General features: G+C 35.2%; 5 protein-coding genes across 5 annotated transcripts; 3 read left to right on the top strand and 2 right to left on the bottom strand.

Moving 5' to 3' along the window:
- Nucleotides 1–3,963: 3,963 nt before the first annotated feature.
- LOC111437609 (plant intracellular Ras-group-related LRR protein 6-like) lies at nucleotides 3,964–6,697 on the top strand. Its single transcript, XM_023075665.1, has 3 exons — nucleotides 3,964–4,246; nucleotides 4,512–4,681; nucleotides 5,772–6,697. Exons 1-3 carry the CDS (start codon nucleotides 4,034–4,036, stop codon nucleotides 6,448–6,450), a joined length of 1,062 nt encoding a protein of 353 aa, XP_022931433.1. The 5' UTR covers nucleotides 3,964–4,033; the 3' UTR covers nucleotides 6,451–6,697.
- A 1,613-nt stretch (nucleotides 6,698–8,310) lies between these two features.
- LOC111437651 (oligosaccharyltransferase complex subunit ostc-like) lies at nucleotides 8,311–9,071 on the bottom strand. The gene has a single exon (XM_023075724.1). The coding sequence runs from the start codon at nucleotides 8,969–8,971 to the stop codon at nucleotides 8,441–8,443; it is 531 nt and encodes a 176-aa protein (XP_022931492.1). The 5' UTR covers nucleotides 8,972–9,071; the 3' UTR covers nucleotides 8,311–8,440.
- A 448-nt stretch (nucleotides 9,072–9,519) lies between these two features.
- Nucleotides 9,520–13,496, top strand: LOC111437585 (nucleotide-sugar uncharacterized transporter 1). Its single transcript, XM_023075623.1, has 7 exons — nucleotides 9,520–9,926; nucleotides 10,402–10,553; nucleotides 10,663–10,871; nucleotides 10,943–11,036; nucleotides 11,775–11,941; nucleotides 12,029–12,199; nucleotides 12,974–13,496. Exons 1-7 carry the CDS (start codon nucleotides 9,854–9,856, stop codon nucleotides 13,242–13,244), a joined length of 1,137 nt encoding a protein of 378 aa, XP_022931391.1. The 5' UTR covers nucleotides 9,520–9,853; the 3' UTR covers nucleotides 13,245–13,496.
- Nucleotides 13,497–14,616: 1,120 nt separating this feature from the next.
- Nucleotides 14,617–17,975, bottom strand: LOC111437555 (auxin efflux carrier component 2). Its single transcript, XM_023075566.1, has 5 exons — nucleotides 16,795–17,975; nucleotides 16,333–16,722; nucleotides 15,244–15,627; nucleotides 14,939–15,173; nucleotides 14,617–14,862 (listed from the first exon to the last, which is right to left on the bottom strand). The coding sequence occupies exons 1-5, from the start codon at nucleotides 17,642–17,644 to the stop codon at nucleotides 14,796–14,798; spliced, it is 1,926 nt and encodes a 641-aa protein (XP_022931334.1). The 5' UTR covers nucleotides 17,645–17,975; the 3' UTR covers nucleotides 14,617–14,795.
- A 4,603-nt stretch (nucleotides 17,976–22,578) lies between these two features.
- Nucleotides 22,579–24,009, top strand: LOC111437620 (probable WRKY transcription factor 11). The gene is made up of 3 exons (XM_023075674.1): nucleotides 22,579–23,175; nucleotides 23,268–23,393; nucleotides 23,520–24,009. Exons 1-3 carry the CDS (start codon nucleotides 22,634–22,636, stop codon nucleotides 23,695–23,697), a joined length of 846 nt encoding a protein of 281 aa, XP_022931442.1. The 5' UTR covers nucleotides 22,579–22,633; the 3' UTR covers nucleotides 23,698–24,009.
- Nucleotides 24,010–24,503: the final 494 nt, after the last annotated feature.

Below are 24,503 nucleotides of genomic sequence, written 5' to 3'. Positions count from 1 at the left end.
AAAAACGTTTTTCATTTATCCTTTTTTATTTAGAAATAAATGTGAAAAGGGTGAAGTAAGGTAGGCATCAAAATTTCCAAAATATAATTTAAATAGATAAGAGTGAAAAATAAAAATAAAATTATTTTTTCTTACCAAATTTATGCTTTTTTCCCAACAAAAAGTGCCATTTAAATAATATATAAATCCACGTGTTTTTTTACTTCTTTTTTTAATTTATATTTTTAGTTCCGTATTTATCTACAACCTGTTTTCTAACGTTTATCGTTTCTTATGTTTATTTTTATTTTTTTTTAAATAAGATAATATGACAGCGTTTGAAAAAAACATAAATATATTTAGCTAACTCTAACTCTACTGCTAGTAAATATTATCTGCTCATTATGTATAACCACCATCTCACGTTTTTAAAACACGTATAGTAGAGAGAAGTTTAAACAGTTTTGAAATACTTTGTTTCCCTCTCCAATCGATACGAAATCTCTTATATAGTCATCTCTACGTACTATTGTTCTTACTCACATGTTTCTCAGAAAAATTCTCAAAACGTTACTCAACATATAACTGCTTCAAACAAAGTACGTTAAACTTGGAGCTCTTATGATTGGGTTATCGAAAATGAAGATGCACCATGTTGGTATAAGTAATAACTTCGATTCATTTAAAGTTTTTATCATTTTTTTTATGATCACTCTTATTTGAAAATCGTCATTCAATAATTTAAATGAAAAAGAAACAAACTTTAGAGGTCATTGAACATTTAAAAAGAAAAAGAAAAAGAAAAAGAAAAAGAAAAATTGTTTTGTATTTTTGTTTATTGTCAAATTCAAGTTTGAAAACTCTTACCTTTTTTATTCCATTTAAATAAAAAGACAACATAATTATTATTTTTTAAATCTTTTATTTAGGAAGTAGGTGAAATACATTTTCAATGGAATTTATTAGTCCTTTTAAAAAAATTAAAAATAAAATTGTTTAATTGTCTCAACTTTCTTGGAATATGTCATTTATGTATTTCAACATTTACTTTAGAAGGCTAAATTAATTAATAAATAAAAAATAAAAAAATAAAAAACAAAAACCTTAAAACTTTGTATTTTCTCTTTCAAATATTTTTAATTTTTAAAATTTTCAATAATATTCTTACACTTTAAAATTTTGTTTTAAATATATCCTTAAAATTAAATATATATATATCTATTATATTTAAAAAATATTTATGAAACAGTATTATCATCTTTTACTTTTATTAAAAAAAAGTTTAAAAACAATATTGAATTATTATACTGACGAAAAACATCTATCACACTTTATAAATTATTTCTAAATTTTTTTAAAAGTAAAAATAAAACTTTTGAGACGGAAAAGTATTTATGAGAGTTGAGGAACATTTTAAAAATTTTTAACAAATATTTTTTTCAAGACGGACCGAAAATGTATTTTTTATTTTTAAAATTTTAAAAGGTATTTTTATTAATTTAGAAATTAACACTGGAAATACTTTTTTATAAAAATTAAGGATAAAGGTTAAAAGAGTAAAATTGATATGTTCAATTCAAAATAGCTATTGAATTTTTTAAAATAATTATTTTGATTATTGGTATATTATTTTTCTATCTAAATTAAATATATTCTTGTAACAAATTAACATAAATATTGAATTTAATCGAAAAGAAAAATACCAAATAAATAAATTTAGGAAAATAAATGTTGGCCCTCCCCCTTGGGTATCGTGAGGGCCATATTTGAATTTCATTAAAATAAAATAAAAAAAATAATTGAATGGACTTTTTCGTCAAATCACAGGTTTGTTAAACGGTTGATGATACTGTGGGCGGGCGAATCTGATCTTTTTCCATTTCATTATTATTATTATTTATTTTTAATTTTCCATTGTTTTATTTACAAGAACATGAGCATTTGACTTTTAAAATATTCCTTTTCATCAAAACCTCAAAAAAATTTAAACAATTTTCTTAAATTATTTTTGTTTGTACTATGCCTATTTTTTACCCTTAAATTTTTTAAAAATTTCGTTAATACCCTTTGACTTTGACTTTTTACAGTTACATCCGTAACTTTTACAAAAAAAAAAAAAAATTCAATTATTTTTACTGTTCATATATGAACCAAACTTATCTATTGATACAGGTAGATAGCATTAAAAGTTCATTAGTATTTTGAAGTTTGCGTGCATTTCACTTCTCAATCATTAGTTCAAGTGGGCTAAAAACGTACATCGATAAATTACAAATTACAAATTATCTTTCAAATCAGAAAACGACTTAAATTCAACATTCTGAACGTTTAAGTTTCAAATTCTAAGCTGTCAAATATATGAATTTTCGTATTTTTTAAACGAAAAAAAAAAAAAAATTCAAAGTTGTTCAATTTTCAATATTTTTTCTCCATTTTTCTTTTTGGTATGTTCAAAAATATATTAAATTAATAAATAAATAATATTGTTTAAAATTGAAAGTGGACAATAAATAATTAATACCATAAACATTATAGTAAGAAAATAGAGTAATTTGAAGCTCACTCCACGTAATATTACACGAAATTTGCATAAAATAAAGAGGAAACAAATTGACCAATTTAATTATAAAATAAATAAATAAATAAATAAAAGCTTGGTTGGAGCTTATCCATGTGCTTGGAACCGTACCTATTGTACCAATTTTAATAAAATACTAATTAGTTACACCAAATTCTTTTATTTTTTTTTTCAATTCAAATGGTTGACTCTCCATGTAATTCAATAATTATGCCTTTTAATTACCAAATTTCCTGTTAATTTCGATTATATTATATTACTTCGTTCGATTTTTTTTTTTAAATTTCAATCTATATCGAATTTTGTCACATGTGTCGATCTGGTTGTTGTGTTTGGTGAGTTTGAGTACTGCTTATATAATTAAGATATAATATTAAAAAATAAAAAAAATTGTCATTCGAGATTAGAAGTATGATGAGACGGGTTGCTTATAAGAATGGATGACATTGTCTATCTTGACTTTTATATTTGAATTGAAACGAATATTTTGTTGTGAAAACTTGTCTGGATTAGAGTGGAAATTCTCTTATCTTTTAAAAATATATTTCTTTATTTTAATATTAATAGAGTAATTTTTTTTAAAAAAATAATAGGTTTAATGATTAAATTCATTGGAATTAAATTTATGAATATTTGTGAGATCCGACGTCGTCGATTGGAGAAGAGAATAAAATGTTATTTGTAACAGTGTGGAAACCTCTCTCTAGCCGACACATTTTAAAACTGTGAGGTTGATGGTGATACGTAATGGGCCAAAAGAGACAATTTTATGCTAGCGGTGGTTTTGAGTTATTATAATGATATCACATTGAGAATGTTAGGCCCTCAAGGGGGTGCATTGAGAATATGGTATTAGAGCCAAACATAGGGCGATGTGTGACTGAGGATGCTGGGCTCTAATGGGAAGTGGATTGTGAGATCTCACATCAGTTGGAGATGAGAACAAAATATAAGCGGATGACGATAAGTAACGGGTAAAATCGATCTGTTACAAAAAGAAAAATTGGAAAAAATATAATTATAATTTTTTCTAATTTTGCAGAGAAACTTAATGTTATAAAAGGAATAAAAAAGTGAATGATTTGTTTTCCCATAAATATGAGTGAGAATTAAAAATTTGAAAATTTGAATAATTAAAAATTAAAAAGAGAAATTGGGAAGGACAAAAGGGTTGACTTTGTCAAGTTGGCTAGTAAGAAACGCCATTCCATTATTCTATTCCACATAAAATTAAAACATTTAAAAAATATATATTTTAATCTCAAAATTAAAAAATTAGTGAGATATTCGAAACTAAAATAAATAAATAAATAAATAAATAAATAAATAATTTAATAACAGAACCGTCGGTCATCGAGGTACTTAACTTCCCTCCTCCGTACGTCCTTCCTTCTTTATAAATTCTCTCATCTTCTTCACTGCAAAACCAAACCAAAAAACCAAACCCAAAAAAAACCGATTTTTTCTAAACCGAGGATGATGTACGAACCAGGGCACCATTTTCAGGCCCAGAAGAAGCCGCAGCAGCTAAACAGATGGCGCCCATCCAAGAACAATAGCGAAGACTGTGATGAAGCTTTGCCAATGGTGGATTTGGATTTGAGTGGCTTATCTCTTGAATCTCTCCCCAATCCAACACTCAATCTCGCTTCAATTTCCCATCTCGATCTCTCCAACAACAATCTTCAGGTAAATCGATTCTTATTCGTCCGACTAACTCAGGGAATGATCGTGAGTTTATAGTTTATATTGACAATATCATACGAACGAAGAACGAACAACGTGAACACAAATTCATAAACCCATGTTCTTCGTTTCAATATCGATCCTTATCCTTATCCTTATCCTTATCCCTCCCATTTAGTCAATACTTTCATTTATTTCTTTTTGACTTTGGTGCCGATGTCTTATCGATATTTGTTGATTTTTAATATTAGGGTTTTTGGTTTTGAAGGTAATTCCTGAATCGTTGACGGCTCGGTTGTTGAATTTGGTGTCGTTTGATGTGCATTCGAATCAACTTAAGTCTCTTCCGAATTCTATTGGGTGTCTCTCGAAACTCAAGATTCTTAATGTCTCTGGTAACCTCATGGTTTCTCTTCCTTCCACGATCGAAAATTGCAGGTAATTTTCGTCTCTCGAGATTCATATATAAATATAAAATATTAAGATGATGATAGTAAAAGTAAAACAGCTCCATGTTTTTGCTTCTCATCATTTATGTATAATTCATCAGAAAATAAAAATATTAAAAAAAAAAGAAGAAATAAATAGACGAGGTTATGAATATGGTATATTGTTTTCCTAATTAATGGATTTTCTGTTTTGTTATCTGACACATCACATCAATAACCCAAACCAGATTTTGTTTCTTCTCGTACAATTCCTTTTTTGCCCTTTTCTTTTTTTTTTTTTCTTTCCTTTTATAATATTTTATTATATTTTAAGAATTTAGCTTCATTTGATTAAACAATAATATATTTTTTAATATCGAAAATTACATATATATATATATATATATATATTTTTAAATTTGAGCAAAAAAAAAAAAAAAAATATATATATATATATATTTAAGCTTTAAATTCATGGCGTGAGATCAGAAGCGTACGCCAGCAAGTAAATTAATTAAGTTTCTTATTCCAATTATTAAAAAGAAAATTGGAATTTTTTTTATACAATAAAATTAAAAATTAATTAACAGACAGATCAAACAAAAATCTCTAATGATTTATATAATTTATCATTAATTAATAATTGGTTACTTGCCAAAGATAATCACCCTTTTTTTTAAAACTATTTTTCTACAATAAATATTAAATAATTTAAATATAATAACTTTATTAAAAAATAACAACTAAAATTTTAAAGAAGATAAAGGAAATTTGTCAATGCTTATTTTCTATGGATTTGAATTTAGTAGCGGTGGACGCGGAGAAGAAATCACATTTAATGCTTATTTTTTATTTATTAAAAGCGACAAAGACTATAGACTTTTAAATAAATAATTAAATAAATAAATAATTCTTTGTTTTCATTTATTACGCAACTTTTCCAACGTGATACTTTATAATAATTATTAATAATAAATTCATTATTTTATAAATTTAAATCACTACCTTTTATTTTTTTTCAGAAAATATTATTCAAAATGATAATTTAGTTGAAATTCTTGGAATTTTAAGTAAAGCATGCCACGTGTACATGATGACAGGTCATTGGAAGAGTTGCATGCCAACTTCAACCAGCTTACCAGGCTTCCAGACACCATAGGCTTTGAGTTGACCAATCTCAAGAAGTTAGCAGTCAACTCTAACAAGCTTGATTTCCTTCCCCACTCGCTCTCCCATTTGACCTCCCTCCGCGTGCTCGACACGCACCTCAACTGCCTCCGGTCACTCCCTGACGACTTGGAGAATCTCATCAACCTCCAAGTCTTGAATGTAAGCCAAAACTTCCAATATCTCCAAGCCCTCCCCTACTCCATTGGGCTCCTCATCTCCTTGGTCGAGCTCGACGTTAGCTACAACAAGATCACCTCCCTCCCAGACTCCATTGGCTGCCTCAAGAATCTCAAGAAGCTCAACGTTGAAGGCAACCCTCTAGCATCACCCCCGCCCGAGGTGATCGAGCAAGGGTTAGACGCGGTGAGGATGTACTTGAGCGACAAGATGAACGGGGTGCATAAAGGGTCGCATAAGAAGAGGTCATGGGTGGGGAAATTGGTGAAGTATGGAACTTTCAACAGCAGAGGGAATGGGGTGAGCCGAGAGGAGAAAGAGGGGTTCATCATGCCAGAGTATCGATCCATCGATGGCCTGGCGTCACCGAGATACATGGGAATGTTCTCGCCACGCCGTCTGTTCTCGCCCCGGCATACGTTCTCGAAGTGAGAAAGCCAAGAGTTGGTTTAATATTTGTGTTATAGTTACAGATGATAGCAACAATAGGGTTGGAGGTAGGAAGGGTTGAATGAGTAATGTAAATGTAAAGGACAATGGTAGGAAAAGATGTAAGCTGTTTGTTCTTTTTTGCCAACAATGGTGTTGTCTGCTCTGCTTCATAGGATTAACGTATGAAGTATTGTTTAAAAATGAGAATGTTTTGAATGTTTGGGGTATTAAGGATGTTGTTTAAGGTGGAATGCTGGTAAGTTACTGACATAAAATATGAAAACCAAGGCCCCCTGCCTACAAACTGTAACTTACATCAACAATGCAAACTCGAACAGGATATCCAATGCAAGAGCTAAAAATGCAAACTCGAACACTATAAACATACACACAACTCTATGATACGAGCAAATAATGGAATTCAACACGATTCATTCAAACTTTGAGTTGAATCAAAACACATGCGCAGACACTCTCCGTTAAGAGAGATTCAAAATGCAGCAACCCCCACATTGCTACAATCTAAAAGACATGAGAAATTCATTCATAATCCAAAATGTGGTACAAAAATCGGTCAGTTGAGAGCGTCTTACTTGAACAGGATCTATTATATAGGTCGTACTATCGTGTCTTAGAGTTCTAAAAAGGTTGGGGACGGTTACGGGGACGATGATGAGACATCACACTCCCAAGTCCTAAACAGGGTTTACAAAAAGGTTCTTTATGCAGGGCTTTACATGATCTAATAACATACATTGTCACTTGAAATCAAAGAAGTGGTCATTATATGGATGAGATATCACTTATACAACATATATCCAAATTATGCATTAATCCAGTAGAGATTTCATGTCATTCCTGATTAATCAATACTATTGAATGAAGAATAAAGCTTCAACCAGTGTATTGTTCAAAAGAATTTGCTTACCCTTCATATCTGACAGAGGTATTTGGGATTCCTTAACTACAAGATCAAGCTATCAAATTCCAAGAAGAAGCAACATGGACTATCAGATAAAGAATCATTAGCTCAGTTATTTTGCAAAAAGTTTGGTTCATATGAGCTTTAAAAGGGCATTGGAAAAATCTTATAAAGGAGACAAGAACATGAAGAAATGTAACTCTATGACAAGTTAAACAAGCTGAGGAAACTGGAAAGATACTACCGAACAATGTTGTAACAATGTTGTAACAGTCAAAGCCAATTGCTAGCAGATATTGTTCTCTATGGGTCTTTCCCTTTCGGGCTTCCCCTCTCAAGGTTTTATAATGGTCTGCTAGGGAGAGGCTTCCACACCCTTATAAAGAATGTTTCGTTCACCTCTCCAACCGACGTGGGATCTCACAAATGTTGCCTTAGCGAATCAGTCATATGCATAACAAAAGCCATAGAAATGAAATTATATATAAACCACCAGCAAGCAATTGAACACCATGAATTCAGCATAGGAGAATAGGAAAGCTCAGTGTCACGGTCATGCTCGTCCAATGTCCATGCCACACCGAACCCTTTATGTTATCTCACGTTGTATTGCTTTACTATTGTATTTTCTATTTGTATGACTGTTCTACGAAATCATGTCTTGTATTGCTTTACTATTGTATTTTCTATTTGTATGACTGTTCCGCGAAATCATGTCTAGGCCTGCTTGAGACGATTTAGGTCTGGCAAGCCTTGAAGCGGAGACATGATTTCGTCGAACGGTCGTACAAACAGAAAATACAATGGCGTGGCATGGGCATGCAGCTACGGGCAACACGCCCTGGACGAGCATGACTGTGACACTCACGCACATCAAGGCAAATAAACAAGAACCATAGAAATGATGCAGACAGGCTTTAGCTCTTAAATAAGAAGCATATAACAAAAGCAGCCTAGTAGTTCATTAACAATGTCAAAATGTGTAACATCGCATAGGTTCCTCCATTCCTCGAGACAAAAGGGAATTCAAACTAGGTTAAAGTAGATCCTAAATTTCTCTACCATATATCAACGAAGGTATGCGGGGATCTTAATACGAATGAACAGCATACTCATAACATACGCAATAACAACAGAAGAAATCCCAGCAGACGCATACGAAACCTTGACGCTTTTGGCGCGATTCCGATCAAGAGCAAGGTCCATGAGCACAATTCCGAGTCCACCCAGTACGAACATGAACCCAGAAGAGAGTCCCTCGATGATGTACTGCCCATTGACGCGACCAGGAAGAAAAACCACGGGTCGGACGGATCCAGTCGTCGGGTCCTGGGTGGATCCGATGCCAGGAGGCTCAACGATGACATCGTAAACGAAGCCAGAGATGACCATGAAGTAAGTGAGAAGGACGAGGGCGTAGACGGTCATCGGAGAGGGGAGGGTCAAGGTCGGAAGCTTGAGACGGAGGCGCGGCGGACGGAGGAAAGAAAAGGGGAGAATACGAAGGATGTGGAAAATGGGGTCGATGGAGGAGAACGAAGCATCTGCCGATGCGGCGGCGGAAGTGATCTGACTGGAGGATTCCGATTTGGGAGGCATTTTTCCGGCTGGAACGAATTCGAAGATCCTCCCGATGTGAAATTTGACGAATTGTGAGATGGGATCTATCTCTTCAATCGCAAAGGTGCAAGATTGTGTAGAAATTTAACTCTTGTTTTTCATAATTGCGAAAATGGCACCCTCGTAAAATAAATTTGACAATTAACCCATTAAAAAAGCCAAATTACAAAAATCGCCCTAGTACTAGTTTTTAAGTTTTCAATTCAAATTAATGGAACAATAATGCTTTTCAATTAAAAAAATTAGTAAATTTTGAGTAACGACCTCCATTAGTACTATGCCAAAACTCGGGTTATTACAAATTGATTGAAGTAAAGGTAAAAAGAAGAAAAAAAGATCAATTTTTTAGCTCAACGGTTAACATTTCAAATGATAATCAGTCCGTTTATCGGAGCTATTACTCGATCGGTTAAATTTTTGATGTAATTTTATTGGTTGGGTTGAAAATAATTTTAGGTAGAAAAAGTAAAAATTGGATCTTTAAGCATAAATTCAGAGGAAAAGGGATTTTAAAGGGGGAAGAACAAGTGGGGCTGTCAAGAATTTGTCCGCCAATTGCGAAAGTGAAGGAAGGAAGGAAGGCGCGTGGATTTCTCCGTCTCTCTCAGACAACTGTTTCCATTTTCCGCCATTAACGCTCTTCTCTTCTCTCTCTTTCTCTTTCACTCACTCACTCACTTCACTGGTTAACCCTCCTTTTCCCATTTTCTGCTTTTGGGTTATTTGTTTCCAATCATGTTTTGTCCGTACACCCATTTCAACTCCATTTTAAACCCATTTATCGCTTAGCCGAACCCCATTATACGCCTCCTTACAGCCGCCACTGAGAGCGATTATCCGCGGCTATTGGGTCTTTCCGTGATGTTCAAATTCTTGTTCAAAAAGGATGTTCGCAAGATTCTCAAGCGCAAGGATAGCGATGCCGGCCAAAGGGGTACTTTCTTTCTCTTTTTTTGTTTGAATTTGGGTGTTTTTGCGGATTTCCCCTTGCATTTCGGATGGTTGTTCTAATGCTTTTCATGTAGAATCCATAAACCCACCTACCCATGAAGGGCTTTGTGAGTTTGGTACTCGTAGCTAATCAGATCTGGTCGTTTGATATCCATTTTGTTTCTTGAGTAGCCGCTAAGTTAGGGTCTATTGCTCTGTTTTTTGATCTGTAGTGATTATTGTGGAAGTATTATAAATGGTTGCCCTCTATGAAATTGCATGTTGTATATGCCAAGACAATGAGTATCCATTTTAAGATCATCACATTGTTTTGTTTTCGCCATTTAGTATTGTTTTGGTAGATGAATTTGTCTTAGAATGGTTCATACAAACATTAGTATAGTATGAGATGAAATTAGAAATCTATCCTAATTGAAGGTTCTTCAATCATGAAAACTTGGACAAATTTGTAACATCAGGAAAATCGTTGGAGGATTTGCGAGGATCGTTATTTAGCAAATTTCGCTCGCCCGAAGGTGCCAAACGTCAGCAGCAACGTTCTTGTGGTCCTGCTGTTGCTCTTACCTTCAATTTCTTTGTTGCAGTTAGTATTATCTTCATGAATAAATTGGTTGGTATTTCGATGTCTATCTGCTGTCGTTCATTGGATTGGGTTGGATTGGATTGTCGTGTTTGCAGCTGGTAACGATTGTGGCGTTTTTCTTTGTCTGTGTCTTCAGGTGCTTAAAACTGTTGGCTTTACATTTCCTATATTTCTCAGTTTCATTCACTATTTCATCAGCTGGATATTGATGGCTATTTTCAACTTTTTCGCTATCCTTCCTGCATCTCCGCTATCGAAGACGACTCGTTCGTCGACTTTACTTACTCTTGGTTTAGTTATGTCGCTATCTACGGGGCTTGCGAATGTGAGCTTGAAGTATAATAGGTGAGAGTCAACACTCCTGTTGTCCTTGATATGTTTTTTAGTGACATTCTGAATGCTAATATCAACTTCAGTGTGGGGTTTTATCAGATGGCAAAGATTGCTGTAACTCCATCCATTGTATTGGCAGAGTTTATATTATATGGAAAGAAAGTTTCTTTCTTCAAGGTAAATAAAGCCCTTTATATACTGAAATTTTTGTATACTCTCTCAAAAGCTATCATGGCTTTATTATTACAAATCATGGTTTGGACGATGTGGTTAATGATATGTATTGTGAGATCTCACGTCGGTTGAAGAGAGGAACGAACATTGCTTATGAGGGTGTGGAAACCTCTCCCTAGCAGATACGTTTTAAAACCTTGAGGGGAAGCCCGGAAGGGAAAGGCTAAAGAGGACAATATCTGCTAACAGTGAACTTGGGTGGTTACAAATAGTATCAAAGCTAGTCACTGGACAGTGTGCCAATGAGGACACTGGACCCCAAAGGGGGGTGGACTGTGAGATCTCACATCGGTTGGAGAGGGGAACGAAGGATTGCTTATGAGGGTGTGGAAATCTCTCCCTAGCAGACGTGTTTTAAAACCTTGAAGGAAAGCCTAGAAGAGAAAACCCAAAGAGGACAATATCCGCTAGAGGTGGACTTGGGCTGTTACAAATAGTATCAGAGCTAGACACAGGGCGGTGTGCCAGCAAGGACGTAGAGCCCCCAAGGGGGGTGGATTGTGAGATCCCACATCGGTTAGAGAGGGTGTAGAAACCTCTCCCTACCAAACTCGTTTTAAAACCTTGAGGGAAAGCCCAGAGAGGACAATATCCGCTAGTGGCGGACTTGGGCTGTTACATGCATTGATATACCATTAGCCTTTATTTCTGGATTCTGATAAATCTTCTCTGTTCATCAAGGTCCTAGCGCTTGTAGTGGTGTCTGTTGGTGTCGCTGTGGCTACGGTGACTGATCTGCAGTTCGATCTCTTCGGTGCTTGTATTGCATTGGCATGGATCATTCCTAGCGCGGTTAATAAGATTCTTTGGTCCAGTCTGCAACAGCAGGAGAACTGGACAGCCATGGCGTATGTTCTACATTTTATCATTCATGTTTTCACTTTTTCATGATACATTACTAGGGATTGAATCTGAACTTTGAAATATCCTCATAGGTTGATGTGGAAGACAACACCTATTACATTGTGTGGTTTTATTGCTTTAATACCTTTCTTAGACCCCCCTGGTGTTCTAACTTTCAACTGGAGCTTCAATAATACAATGGCTATTCTGCTGTCCGCAATTCTGGGCTTCTTGCTTCAGTGGTCTGGTGCCTTGGCCCTCGGGTATGTGAAAACTCTTTATGTGATGCTATGTGAGATCCTGCATCGGTGTACCAGCGAGGACGTTGGGCCCCTTAGAGAGGTGGATTGTGAGATCCTACATCGATTAGAGAGGGGAACTAAACATTCCTTAAAAGAGTGTGGAAACCTCTTCCTAGCATATGCGTTTTAAAACTTTGCGGGGAAACCTAGAAGGGATAGCCCAAGGAGGACAATATCTGCCAGCGGTGGACTTGGGGGATTACAATGATATCAGAGTCAAACACCGAACGGTGTCGCTGGCCCCCAAGAGGGGTGGATTGTGAGATCCCACATTGATGGGAGAGGGGAACGAAGCATTACTTATTATAAGGGTTTGGAAACCTCTCCCTAGCAAACGCGTTTCAAAACCTTGAGGGGAAGCCCAGAAGAGAAAATTCAAAAAAGACAATATGTGCTAGCGGTGGGTTTGAGCTATTACAAATAGTATCAGAGCCAGACACCGGGTGGTGTGCCAACGAGGACGCTGGGCCCCCAAAGGGGGTGGATTGTGAGATCCCACATCGGTTGGAGAGAGGAATGAAGCATTCCTTATAAGGGTGAGGAAACCTCTTCTTAGCAGACACATCTTAAAACTTTGAAGGGAAGTCAAGAAGGGAAAGTCGAAAGAGGACGATATCTGTTAGCGGTGGAGTTAGACTCCTAAGGCTAACCCAATCTGTCCAACTTACTAGTATGAACTTGTTAAGGTATACATGATCTACTTCTATTAATCTTTTAGTTTCACGAAATCTACAGGGCTACCTCTGCTGTCAGCCACGTCGTACTCGGGCAGTTTAAAACCTGTGTCATCCTTCTCGGAAACTACTATCTCTTCAACGCCGATCCAGGCAAAACCAGTATATGTGGCGCATTCACAGCTATAATGGGCATGTCAGTTTATACCTACCTCAACTTGAGACAGCAACAATCCAAAACATCAAAACAAGCCTCCTCTTTCCCAAAATCTAAACTTAGCAAAGAAAATGGAAGCACTCATGATGAGAAGTTAGGGGAGGAGTCTGTTTGAGGTAGGAGATGATACTCGCAGGCGTTACATCGATTCGTTTTTAGCTAACTCATCCATTTTTCTGCAGTTAGTGATAGGGATAGGGGATATTGCATGTTCATACGAGTAGACTCTTCGATTTTTAGCGATTTTTCTGCTTCATAATCTTTCATTCTCTTGCAAATTTTTGTTTCCTGATATGTAGAGTTGTCAAACTATTAACAATACATTGTAGAAATGAAATATACATTGAAGAAGCCATTGGTTTTTGTTTCTTGGCTCTGTTTTTCAGTTCATACGACAGCAGCCTCGTACTCTGGTAATGATTAGAGGTGTCTAATTGTCGATTCGGGGTGTTTTTTTAGACAGTTTTGCTATGAAAAACCAGTAGGATTGAGCCGAACGAGCTGAATCGACTCAGGTTCGTTCTAATTGGTTTCGAGACATAAAGTTGTAGGCAATGTGGAAAGAAGATTTGTAAGGGAAGGGAGCATTTCATTTGGTCTTTAGAGGCTTTTGAAGCACATGGTGGGTGTCGGCGTTGAGGCTGACAGAAAGTCTTTGCAAGTTTTTTAAAAAAGAAAGGAGATGCCTTGCCTTGTTTCTTGTAGACTCAAAGACAAAGAGATTTTCCTTTTATTTTTCCGTGCAAAACTCCGTCACGTGCACGGTTGTAACACCGTCGTAACATGTATTATTAATTTATTATAACGACTAAAGATGTCTTCGAGACAGGCAAGAGCAAGCTTTCCCGATCCCCATTCCCACGAAATGGCTTGGAGATTCCCCGATCCCCATTCACAGCATAGGGCAATAGGGGTAGAGATTTGGATAGGATCGAGAATGTGGAATATAATCTCAATCTCCAGATTCGTTAGGGGTGGTAGGAAATTTATAGGAACTGGGCTCTCGTAGAAAATTATGTTCAACGTAATTTTTAATAACTCGAGTTTCAATATCACAGTGTAGTCTCCACATTTAGTGAGGGGGAATGGAGATTTGGGTAGGATCGAGGGAGGACGGAGAATATAATCTCAATCCCCAACTCCGTTTAGCTAACAGGAAAAAGAAATTCTCCCTATTTCTCATTGTTCGAGTCCACATAGGACCCCGACCTCACAGGTTAAATGAACAACTATGTAACTTAACTAGTTGAATTCTATAACACTAATAATCATTCCAGATAAGATTCATTGAATTATGAACACTAATCTTGTTTGGATTCTAATCTAATTTATATTAAAAAAAGAATAAATTCTTCGACCATGCATGATACTATGGACAAGAACCCACATATTATTCCAAAAACAAAATCTCATCAACCATTAATTAAGTTTTGATTAATTATTAATTGCTTCATTTGGAGGGTTGTGTTCATAAAGGCACATGCATGTTCTTCAATAACATAACCATCTCAAGCTTTTGATGCCATCTTGGTTTGTGTATTCAAATCATTGATCCAAAAAAATAACTCAAAATTTGCAGACAATAATACTAACAAATGTAATATATTTGTGGACAATTAATCCTAATCCTAAAACTCTCTCTATTAATTAATCTCAAACGAACACTTTAGAGTCCCAAAAGCACGTAATACAGTATCGTTATCGGTAAGGCAATCAGCATCCCGAATATGACCCTGCACACACCAAAGTTTATATCAGTGACGAACAAAAAATGATATCTATGTTCTTTTGAAAGCAAGTAAAACTCACGCCGTGCTGAGTATATCTGCATGAACGTTGTACTCCTTGGCAAACACGAATGGAACGATCCCTTGTGGAAGCGCAGCTTGAACGATAGCAACATGAAGAAGAACGCCACGCAGGCCAACTGCAATGGAAGTTGCAGCCATCACAGCCGGGCCTGTCAAGAACCTCACTGCCATTGAAAACGTTGCCACTGATTTCCCACAAGCTATGATCTTTGGTTGTAATGCCATGAACAAACCTGCAAAAGGGTATGAATCAATTGAGTTCAAGGTAATGAAAAGAAGAGAAAAAGGTAGATTGATGAATACCAAGGCTGAACATAGCCATTCCCAAGCCAGCATCTGATAGAATTGATATCGATCCTTTGATGATGGTAGGCATTTCAATGTGCCATCGGTATGAAACGAGAGACCAAATAACACCGATGAGACTAGAATATGTGTTGGGATTTCGGATGAGCTTTCTCCACACCATGATGAGTATGAGGCGAGTCATGACACTTGCAGGTGGCATGTGTTGTTTATTGTTCTTCTGTTCATAATCTCCATCTTCTATGTTCATCTTCTTTTGAAAATCGCTGTATGAAGATCCATTGTTATTCCCTTTGAATCTCTTCTTTGATCCTTCTTCCATGGATTCTTCATCTCTGTTCTTCCTTCCTGGGCTCATATTGGCTATCACCTCTTGTAGCCCTGCATACCCACGTTAACTCTTGATTTAGAGAATGATCATGAGTTTATAAGTAAGGAATACATCTCCGTTGGTACGAGGCCTTTTGGGGAAGCTCAAAGCAAAACCATGAGTGTTTATACTCAAAGTGGATAATATCATACATTGTGGAGATTCGTGATTCCTAATATGGTATCAGAGTCATGCCCTTAATTTAGCTATGTCAAAAGTGACTCAAGTGTCGAACAAAGGGTGTACTTTGTTCGAGAACTCTAGAGAAGGAGTTGAGCCTCGATTAAGGGGAGGCTGTTCGAGGACTCCACAAAGGGTGTACTTTGTTCGATGACTCTAGAGAAAGAGTCGAACCTCAATTAAGGGAAGGCTGTTCCAGGGCTCTACAAAGGGTGTACTTTGTTCGAGGACTCCAGAGAATGAATTAAACCTCGATTAAAGGGAGGCTATTCGAGGGCTCCACAAAGAGTGTACTTTGTTTAAGGACTCCAGAGAAAGAGTCGAGGCTTGATTAGGGGGAGACTGTTCGAGGGCACCATAGGCCTCGGGGGAGCCTCTATAGTATACTTTGTTCGAGACTACAATTACATCTCCACTAGTATACGCCCTTTTGGAGAAGAAACCCAAAGTAAAGCCACGAGGAGCTTACACTCAAAGTGGACAATATCGTACGGTAGTTATTCCTAACCTAAGCTAAGTTTCGTTCTTTCTCTTACCTTTTGCAGCTATGGCTTCCTGTTGAGCTTTAGAAGCGTCGACCGCAGCAAAATCCGAGGCGGTGGCGGCTCTATTCACAGCATGTTTCCCCTCCGAGACAGGGGAGGCACTTGAACTCCAAACAAACATATGCAGCTCCTTGTTGTTACCAGTAGAGTTCGCAGCTCCATGGCAGCTGCTGCTGCCATTCTGATCTTTCTTCTTCATTTGACCACCACTCGAAGACCCTGAAAACATGGGATTCGGCGGCGGATAAGACGGCATAGATCCACCATTAAAAAGCTCTCCACTCATACTCCTCCCTCCCCTTTTCTTCTTCAACATCTCCTCGTCAAAGTTCGACGTTCTTGGCGTTGCTCCTTTCGATGATTGCAACGAGTAAACTTCGCCTAAATCAATAAAAAAACAACCAAATTCAGCTCAAATCCATAGATCAAACTAAAAAAAACCCATTTTTTTACCTTGAAAACTGTTGGTATACCCATGTTTAGGACTAGGAGCTTTACTAGCAAACATGGCGTAAAAATCCGTCTGGTTGAAGCTAGAAGCTCTAGGCGTTGGCTCTCTAGATGATTGAACAGAATAAATCTCAACCCCCGTAAGATTTGAAGCTCTAGGAGTCATGGAAGTCAACGAATTCAAACCATGAGATTTATTAAAAGAAGAAACCATTGAAGAAGCTGCCGATCTTCTAACCACAACATGAAGCTTCCCATCATCACCAATCTCCGCATCCGCTTGCAATTGCTCTCTTCCATTCAACGAAACAACATCGGAATCGACACGAAACGACGTAATCGAACCAGCAGTTTCAGGGAACTGCTCTGTTATCAGAAGCTTAGCTCCTCTGTATTCGAACATGAACAGCATTAAAGTATACCAAATTATACTCTGCAAGACAACAATTTGGACCATCAAATTGCCGGAGAAATCGCCATACATAGCTTTGAGAAGAGGGATTCCCATAACGAGAGTGTTGGGAAGAGTGGAGAGTGAAAACAGAGTGATCATCCATTCGAGAGTCCCCTGTTTTGTGAAGCTCTGCCACAGAAACAGAGCAAATAAGATGACGATTTTTTGGAGGGAATCTGCTGCGATGAATTGGTAATTCATCGCGTATGGATCATTGGAGGAGATGAAATGGAAGGAAAGTAATGGAACGGCGAAGACGGCGACGAAACGGTTGATGCCGGAGCATTGATCGGGAGTGAAGATTTTCCACCATTTTACAGAGCCGTAAGCTAAGATCATTGCAACATACAGTGGGACAATGGCGGCGAAGACATCGTATATGTCTTTTCCGGTGATCATTTTTGATTTCAGAAGAAAAACAAGAAGCAATTGGGAGATGGGTTTGTCTGATTTTGTGTTCTTCCTCTGTTTTTGGGTTACATGAGGAAATTGGAGGAGAGGGAGGAGAGAAAGAAGGTGGGGATTGTGTGTACTTATAGGAGAGGTGGGTTTACGACGGTGGAGAGTCGGGGATCGGTGGTTTGCGGTGGAGGGGTGGAGAAAGGACAGGATTATTAAAAAAATCGAAGAAGATCAGAGATTGTCGTTGAGGAAGGAAGAAACAGGAAAGTCGGCGGCACAGAAGGAGCTAGAGAGAGCACATGAGAGTTACAGGCATATTGGCAGTGATCCACGCCATTGTTTGTTGGAACACTTGGGTTTGTTTATTTGTATATTCAAATCTTTGGTGGTGGGACTTGAGCCCTTCAATTTGCTGCTCTTAATTATCACTTCTTTCGATTCTTCTTTGGGTTTTGGAGATACACCCAATCTACCCATGCACATGCTTTTCTATGTAATTTCTTTTAGTTCATATGGAGTGAGTACATCCCACGTTAGCTTCGATACTCGTAAATGTTTGAGCTTAACTCACAAGTGTCTCCTCTCTTCGTTTGTGAGATCCCATATTTATTGGAGGGAGGAATGAGTGTTAGCGAGTATGCTGGCCCTGAAGAGGTGGATTGTGTGATCCCACCTCGGCTGGAGAGGGAATGAAGTATTATAAAGGTGTGAAGACCTCTCACTAGCATTAGAGTTTTAAAAACGTCGAAGGGAATCTCGAAAGGGAAAATTTAAAGAGGATGATGTCTGCTATCAGTGACTTTGAGCTGTTACATTTACTGTGGCGGTGAAAGTATGTCATTATTAGCTCCTATTAAGATGTACTTGTCTAACTCGCTCGAAAGCTCTTGGTGCGATGACTATTGATTTGTTCTTGATCTACTAGTTCGAATGCTTGAATCTATTTCCCGACAAACAACCAAGATTTGAATTGCATGTGGAGAAATTATTCTAAATCTGAATTAGCACCTGATGGACCTCGTATTCACTGACGACATGGTCACATTGCCTAGCATGCTTTGTTGTCCTCACTCACGACATGGTCATTCCTCATAGACAAACACGAGTCCTTCCAACATGTTTTGTTATCTTCACTTACATGCATTCTAAGAAAGATCACCCAATATAAAATTTCTTAAGTAAAGCACACCTAATCACGAGTTTCTATGAGTAAGCCATGGAAAAGGAAGATGCGTGTCTTGTTAATATAAGTAGTGACTTTCAATTTTTTTTTAAACGTAATCATTTTATTCTCAAAATAGCTCTCATTCGAACATGGTTTCGGTTCGTTCATGTAACACTCATTTATTCAAGTGTCACAAAATTATTTATTTATTTTTTAAATAGAAACTAACATAAAATTAAAAATAATAAATAATAAATCATTTTGACTTAATACCATAAAAAGAAAGTAAGATTTTGTAAATACCTATAAAGATTTGTTGATATTTCAAACATAATAAGACCGTTGAATTTAATGGAGAAGAAGGAGAGCAGGTTGCACATAAAACGAGGTACAATTTTAATGTTCTATTTTTTTTTTTTCCAAAATTTGTTAACATTTTCACACTTGAGATTTATTATATTATTTTATCCTTCAATTTATATTTATATAGAGGAAGATATACCTTTTTTTCTGTGATTTGATTATTTCAAAATAAATAAATAAAATATATGTTTTTTTTATTTATTTTAAAGATAAATAGAAAGAGAATATATTCTTTGTCTCGTCTTTAGTTAAAAAAAAAATGCTAGATATTTATATTCATATAAATATTTTAATGCAATTTTCTGTTTCCATGTCCATCTCAGTTTATATATATATCTTTTTTTTCCAAAGAAGAAAAGGAATGGCCCGATCCATTTAGTGAGGTCCAAAAGGCCCATTAAACTTACTGGAAGTAGATATTGTCTCGTCTTTGTTCTGTTACGTATCACTGTCAGTCTCACAGTTTTACAACGCATTTGCTCGGTAGAGATTTCCACACTTTTATAAAAAATGCTTCGTTCCCCTTTTTTATAAGTATTCTAAAAAAAATATTATAAAAAATGTCTAAAATAATAAAATATTGAGAGAATAATAGGTAATAAGAAGTAAAATGAAAAGGGTGTAATTTATAATTTATTTTAGAAAATAGTAAAAAAAATATGGGAAATGCTTAAAATGGATTAATATTTTTTAAAAAAATGTTTATAAGAAGATCATATAAATAAATAAATTTATGACATTTTAAAAACAATATTTATTGAAACTAGAATATAAAAATTATTCTTAAAAAAAAAATCACCTCCATAATGTAGACTTTTAAAAAAAAATTGACTTTTAACAGAATAATTTTATATATAGTTTTAAAAATTTATGCTTGTAGTCAAATCAAAGGTTTGGAATTTTCATATTCCATAAAGTCACTAAATAAGATTTTTGTACTTAAATCCGATTCCATAATTGACTTTTAAGAAGATAATATATGCGTTTAAGATTTAAATTAAGAGTGGAGAATATAATTAGTGGAAACATACATTCATTTTTAACTTTTTATTTTTAAATTTAACATTTTTTTTCTTCATGGATTCTTAAATATTTTATTTATCTAAATTAATAAAAATATTCATAAATTTTGTATTTTGTCTAAAATAAATTTAAAATTTTGAAGTGTCAATGTGTGAACAAAAATCGTCTATTTACACCTCATAAATTATCTACAAATATTTTAATATTACTTTGAAATATTCGTGTATATTTTTTAAACATGGTACTAAATGTATTTTTTTTTAATTTTTAAAAAAAATTTAAAGATATTTTTGGAGATATTAAAAAAGTTTAAGAATACTTTTTAAACGTTTCCATTAAAAAATAGTAAAAATTTAAAGATATTATTGAAAAATCTTATTTTTATTGTTTACCTATAATAATACATTTTTAATTAAAATATATAATATTATATTCTTTTTTTTATTTCAAATTTTAAACGGAATAGCACGTTAAATATATGGAGCTTTTTTTTTTTTTTTTTTAATATTTATTGTGTTTTTTGTGATTAAATTCAAATTGATGTGAAGAAAGAAAAATAAAAAAGAATAAGTTGACTTTGTAATTTAATAGAATAGAATATATTAGGAAAAACTAATTAAATATTAATATGGTGGACAGGAAAATAATAATAATAATAATAAAATTTAAAAAAATAATAATTAAGTTTGGAAAGTAGAAATATCTAGTCTAGGATTATGTGTCAACGCTTTGAGTTACTCCTCGCATGTGCGTTATAAAAACTTTATTTTAAAATTTTAACCTATGGTTTTATATCCTTCACTTGTCATACCTAAACCTAGTAGGTCAACCGTTTCACCTAATTAGCCACCCCCCATTCTCTCTTTCTTAGTTGGACTCGACTATCGTAGGGCTAGTAGATATTGTCCGTTTTAGCTTATTACGTATCGTTGTTAGGCTCACAGTTTAAAATGCATCTACTGGAGAGAGGTTTCTACACCTTTATAAGAAATGCTCCGTTTCCCTCTCCCACCGATATAGGATCTCACATTTATGTAACTCCTTTAGGTTTTTTCGTCTACTCATTTTCAAAATAGGTCAAAAATGGATCAAACTAGATTGAGACAAAATCGCACGAATTAGGGGCACATCGACCCTACCTCATTGAGGCCGAGGTATCTTCTCTCCTTCATTGTTTATGGGTCGATCTCTCAGCGATTTTTTCCCTAAAATTATAACGAATTCAACCAAACCAGGGGTAGTTTAGACATAGCATTCGTTAACTTCCATGCAATTATTTAATAATCTAAATTAAAAACCCACTTGATTAAATTAATTTCCATTGACCTTATAAAAAATATTTATTTATTTTTGGGGCAAATAAAGGCAATTAAAGAGGAATTCAAGCACTAAGTGTAATTTAATTTAAACCAAATTGATATTGTCTTTTTCATTTGAGCTGTTTACTTATAAGATTAAAGGTGGAAATTAATTAATTTCAGTTTTTTCGCATTTGGCAATTTGTTATTTTTATAATATTATTTTAATTTTTTTTGTTTAATTTCTCGGTGGTTTCCTTTAGTGCTGTTTGAACTTAATGATTAAGAATATGTGCATGCGATGTAAAGTCATCTCCTTTATGCAATATTCACTTTTTTTTCATACCATCCCCACTTGCATTATAAAATAATTTTAAATAAAATAAATAAAAAGATTTTATAGATTTATTTCACGTAAAATTGAAAATTTTATAAATATTAAATGTGAGATCTCAATACGTAATGGACCAAAGTGGACGTGCGCTTCTAAGGAGTAGATCCCACGTTGATTGGAGAGGGGGACGAGAGGCTGATGATGATACGTAATAAGTTAAAGAGGACAATATCTACCAGCGGTAAGTTGTGACACGTAATAAATCTTATAAAGTCTTAAAAATAGAAAATTTCCATTTACTTGATGAGTCAAATTTCAACTTCTTCTAGAAGCTAATTAACAAAGACCTCCAATTTAAAATTTAAATAAGAAAAATAAATATTTTAATCGAAAAAACAAAAAGAAACCCCTCGACTTTGGCAATTGTCAATGTTGACCAAAACAAAAGGCGAACTTTCGAAGGCTTGGCCTGCACAACTTGACTTGAATTGGAGTTTATAATGACGTCAAAAATAAATAATAAATTTATTGGTAACCAAAAATTCACAATCTAACCCCATCTAAATATTATAATAAAAATTTTAATTTTACTAAAAAATAATAATTTGGAAATGAGACTTTTTTTATTTTATCTTCTCTGTCTTCCACAAATATGAAAACAAATAAATATTTATTCAACTAATTGCGTTGACCAAATATCCATTGACTTTCGTTCCTTTTCCTTTTATAAAAAACCCTCTTTCTTTCTCCCCTTCTCCCCTACGCTCTCCACTTCTCTCACAGTCCGATTATCTTCTAATCCCATGGCCGTCGACCTCGCAGCGTTTCCGGCCACCATTGACGACCAAACCGCCATCCAAGATGCCGCCTCCGCCAGTTTACAGAGCATGGAGAGTCTAATCCGTCTCTTATCCAAACAACAACCCACTCAAAAAATCGCCGATCTCGATTGCTCTCAAGTCACCGATTTCACCGTCTCCAAATTCAAGCGATTCATTTCTCTCCTCAACCGCACCGGCCACGCCCGGTTCCGTCGCGGTTCTTCCTCTGTTTCCGTTCTCAATTCTCTTGATCCACTTCCCAGTTCCTCCACTATTGACTTCCTTAAATCGCCCGATTCCAAGGCTCCGACTGAGTCCACTACGACGTCGTCTCTCATGTCCACGATCACCGGCGACGGCAGCGTTTCCAACGAAAAGCTTGGTCTGTCACTCTTCACGCCGCCACCGCCACCGCCGGCGGTTTCCTCCGGTAAACCGCCCCTGTCGGCGAAGAGGAAGTGCGATGATAGCTCCCGATTTGGTTGCAAGATCAATTCCAAGGAGTGTCACTGCGCGAAGCGAAGGTACCAATTTTGCGATTGATTATCTGAAACGGGAAATTCTTTGTTTTACAAATTGGGTTTTGTTAATTTGGATTTGAATTTGATTTATTTAGGAAATCGGGAGTGAAAAAGACCGTACGAGTTCCGGCGATCAGTTCTAAGATCGCCGAGATACCTTCCGACGAGTATTCTTGGAGAAAGTACGGCCAAAAGCCCATCAAAGGCTCGCCGTATCCGAGGTAAATTCTAAATTTCATCTTCAATTTCAAGATTTAATCAAATAAAATAAAAATAAATTATTAATTTGGGTAATCTTCATAACATAAAAGAATTAATTTTAATGGTTTTTTGGATTTCTTTTGCAGAGGTTATTACAGATGCAGCGCCGTCAAAGGATGTCCGGCGAGGAAAAAAGTTGAAAGAGCTCGCGATGATCCGGCGATGCTCGTCGTAACTTACGACGGAGATCACCGACACCCGCCGGCCACGGTGCCGAGAGCGGCGGCCGATGCCAGCGTGGGCTTCGTTTCCCAGACGTGTTGAATGACAAACTTGTCGGGGTTTCAACGCTACCGATTGGGCTGTGACTCGAGAATCAAAAGTCAAATATTTGAAAAGTCAAACTTAGCCTCGGAGTACCCGAAACGATTGGCTTGTTCAGAAAGTCAAAGCAAGACACAATCACGTCGAATCTCTAGAAGACTTCATGGTGGAAGGGTATCGATGTAATTTTGATTAAAGAAAGGGGTTTTTTTGGTATTATATTTAGTTGAAAGCTAATTTGACGGTCACGATACGGGTCCCACATGATTGGACTTTTACTTAATTTTTTATTTAATAAAAAAGGTTATAATAATACTATACATGGTTGGAAATTTATAGCTTCATATTAATTTCATTTTAGCTGTCAATTTAAAATATATTTATTATAAATTTCCTTTTTAAAATTTTTAAAATTTTAGGTCAACAAGGAAAATAAAATATATGTTAAAATATTTCCAAAACTTCCCATCTTTAGTTGAATTAAATATCACATTTAACATATATTTAAAAAATAAGCAATATTTGTATTATTTTTAAAAGTGTTTTTCATAAATTAAAAATATTTAAAAAAACCATGCATTTAGTCATATATTTAAAATAATTAAAAGCACTTTAAAATTTATTTTTAGAAGAAAAACTTAATTAATTATATTTTCCACGTCACTATTCCTTTGTTGGGCTTAAGATGTTATGGGCCTTTGAAAATTTAGACTTCTAGTTGGGCCCTTCCATTAGGGTTTGGACTTTTAAAGGTGACGTCATTTATTATTATTATTATTTAATTTAGAAATATTACCTTATAAACC

Source organism: Cucurbita moschata, unplaced genomic scaffold (assembly GCF_002738365.1).
Source record: "Cucurbita moschata cultivar Rifu unplaced genomic scaffold, Cmos_1.0 Cmo_Scf00003, whole genome shotgun sequence".
NCBI classification, from domain to species: domain Eukaryota; kingdom Viridiplantae; phylum Streptophyta; class Magnoliopsida; order Cucurbitales; family Cucurbitaceae; genus Cucurbita; species Cucurbita moschata.
This window is presented reverse-complemented; position numbering and strand designations above follow the sequence as displayed.

What these genes read in the sequence shown, in the direction of transcription:
- LOC111437609 (XM_023075665.1), top strand. Translation starts at nt 4,034, where the DNA reads ATGATGTACGAACCAGGGCACCATTTTCAGGCCCAGAAGAAGCCGCAG. An exon ending in TCTCCAACAACAATCTTCAG is followed by an intron (nt 4,247 to 4,511) that starts GTAAATCGATTC and finishes TTGGTTTTGAAG; the next exon opens with GTAATTCCTGAATCGTTGAC. An exon ending in TCCACGATCGAAAATTGCAG is followed by an intron (nt 4,682 to 5,771) that starts GTAATTTTCGTC and finishes ACATGATGACAG; the next exon opens with GTCATTGGAAGAGTTGCATG.
- LOC111437555 (XM_023075566.1), bottom strand. Translation starts at nt 17,644, where the DNA reads ATGATCACCGGAAAAGACATATACGATGTCTTCGCCGCCATTGTCCCA. An exon ending in GTATACCAACAGTTTTCAAG is followed by an intron (nt 16,723 to 16,794) that starts GTAAAAAAATGG and finishes TTATTGATTTAG; the next exon opens with GCGAAGTTTACTCGTTGCAA. An exon ending in GCAGATATACTCAGCACGGC is followed by an intron (nt 14,863 to 14,938) that starts GTGAGTTTTACT and finishes TGGTGTGTGCAG; the next exon opens with GGTCATATTCGGGATGCTGA.
- LOC111437585 (XM_023075623.1), top strand. Translation starts at nt 9,854, where the DNA reads ATGTTCAAATTCTTGTTCAAAAAGGATGTTCGCAAGATTCTCAAGCGC. An exon ending in TTATCTTCATGAATAAATTG is followed by an intron (nt 10,554 to 10,662) that starts GTTGGTATTTCG and finishes CTGTGTCTTCAG; the next exon opens with GTGCTTAAAACTGTTGGCTT. An exon ending in GTGAGCTTGAAGTATAATAG is followed by an intron (nt 10,872 to 10,942) that starts GTGAGAGTCAAC and finishes TATCAACTTCAG; the next exon opens with TGTGGGGTTTTATCAGATGG.
- LOC111437651 (XM_023075724.1), bottom strand. Translation starts at nt 8,971, where the DNA reads ATGCCTCCCAAATCGGAATCCTCCAGTCAGATCACTTCCGCCGCCGCA.
- LOC111437620 (XM_023075674.1), top strand. Translation starts at nt 22,634, where the DNA reads ATGGCCGTCGACCTCGCAGCGTTTCCGGCCACCATTGACGACCAAACC. An exon ending in TGTCACTGCGCGAAGCGAAG is followed by an intron (nt 23,176 to 23,267) that starts GTACCAATTTTG and finishes TGATTTATTTAG; the next exon opens with GAAATCGGGAGTGAAAAAGA. An exon ending in AAAGGCTCGCCGTATCCGAG is followed by an intron (nt 23,394 to 23,519) that starts GTAAATTCTAAA and finishes TTTCTTTTGCAG; the next exon opens with AGGTTATTACAGATGCAGCG.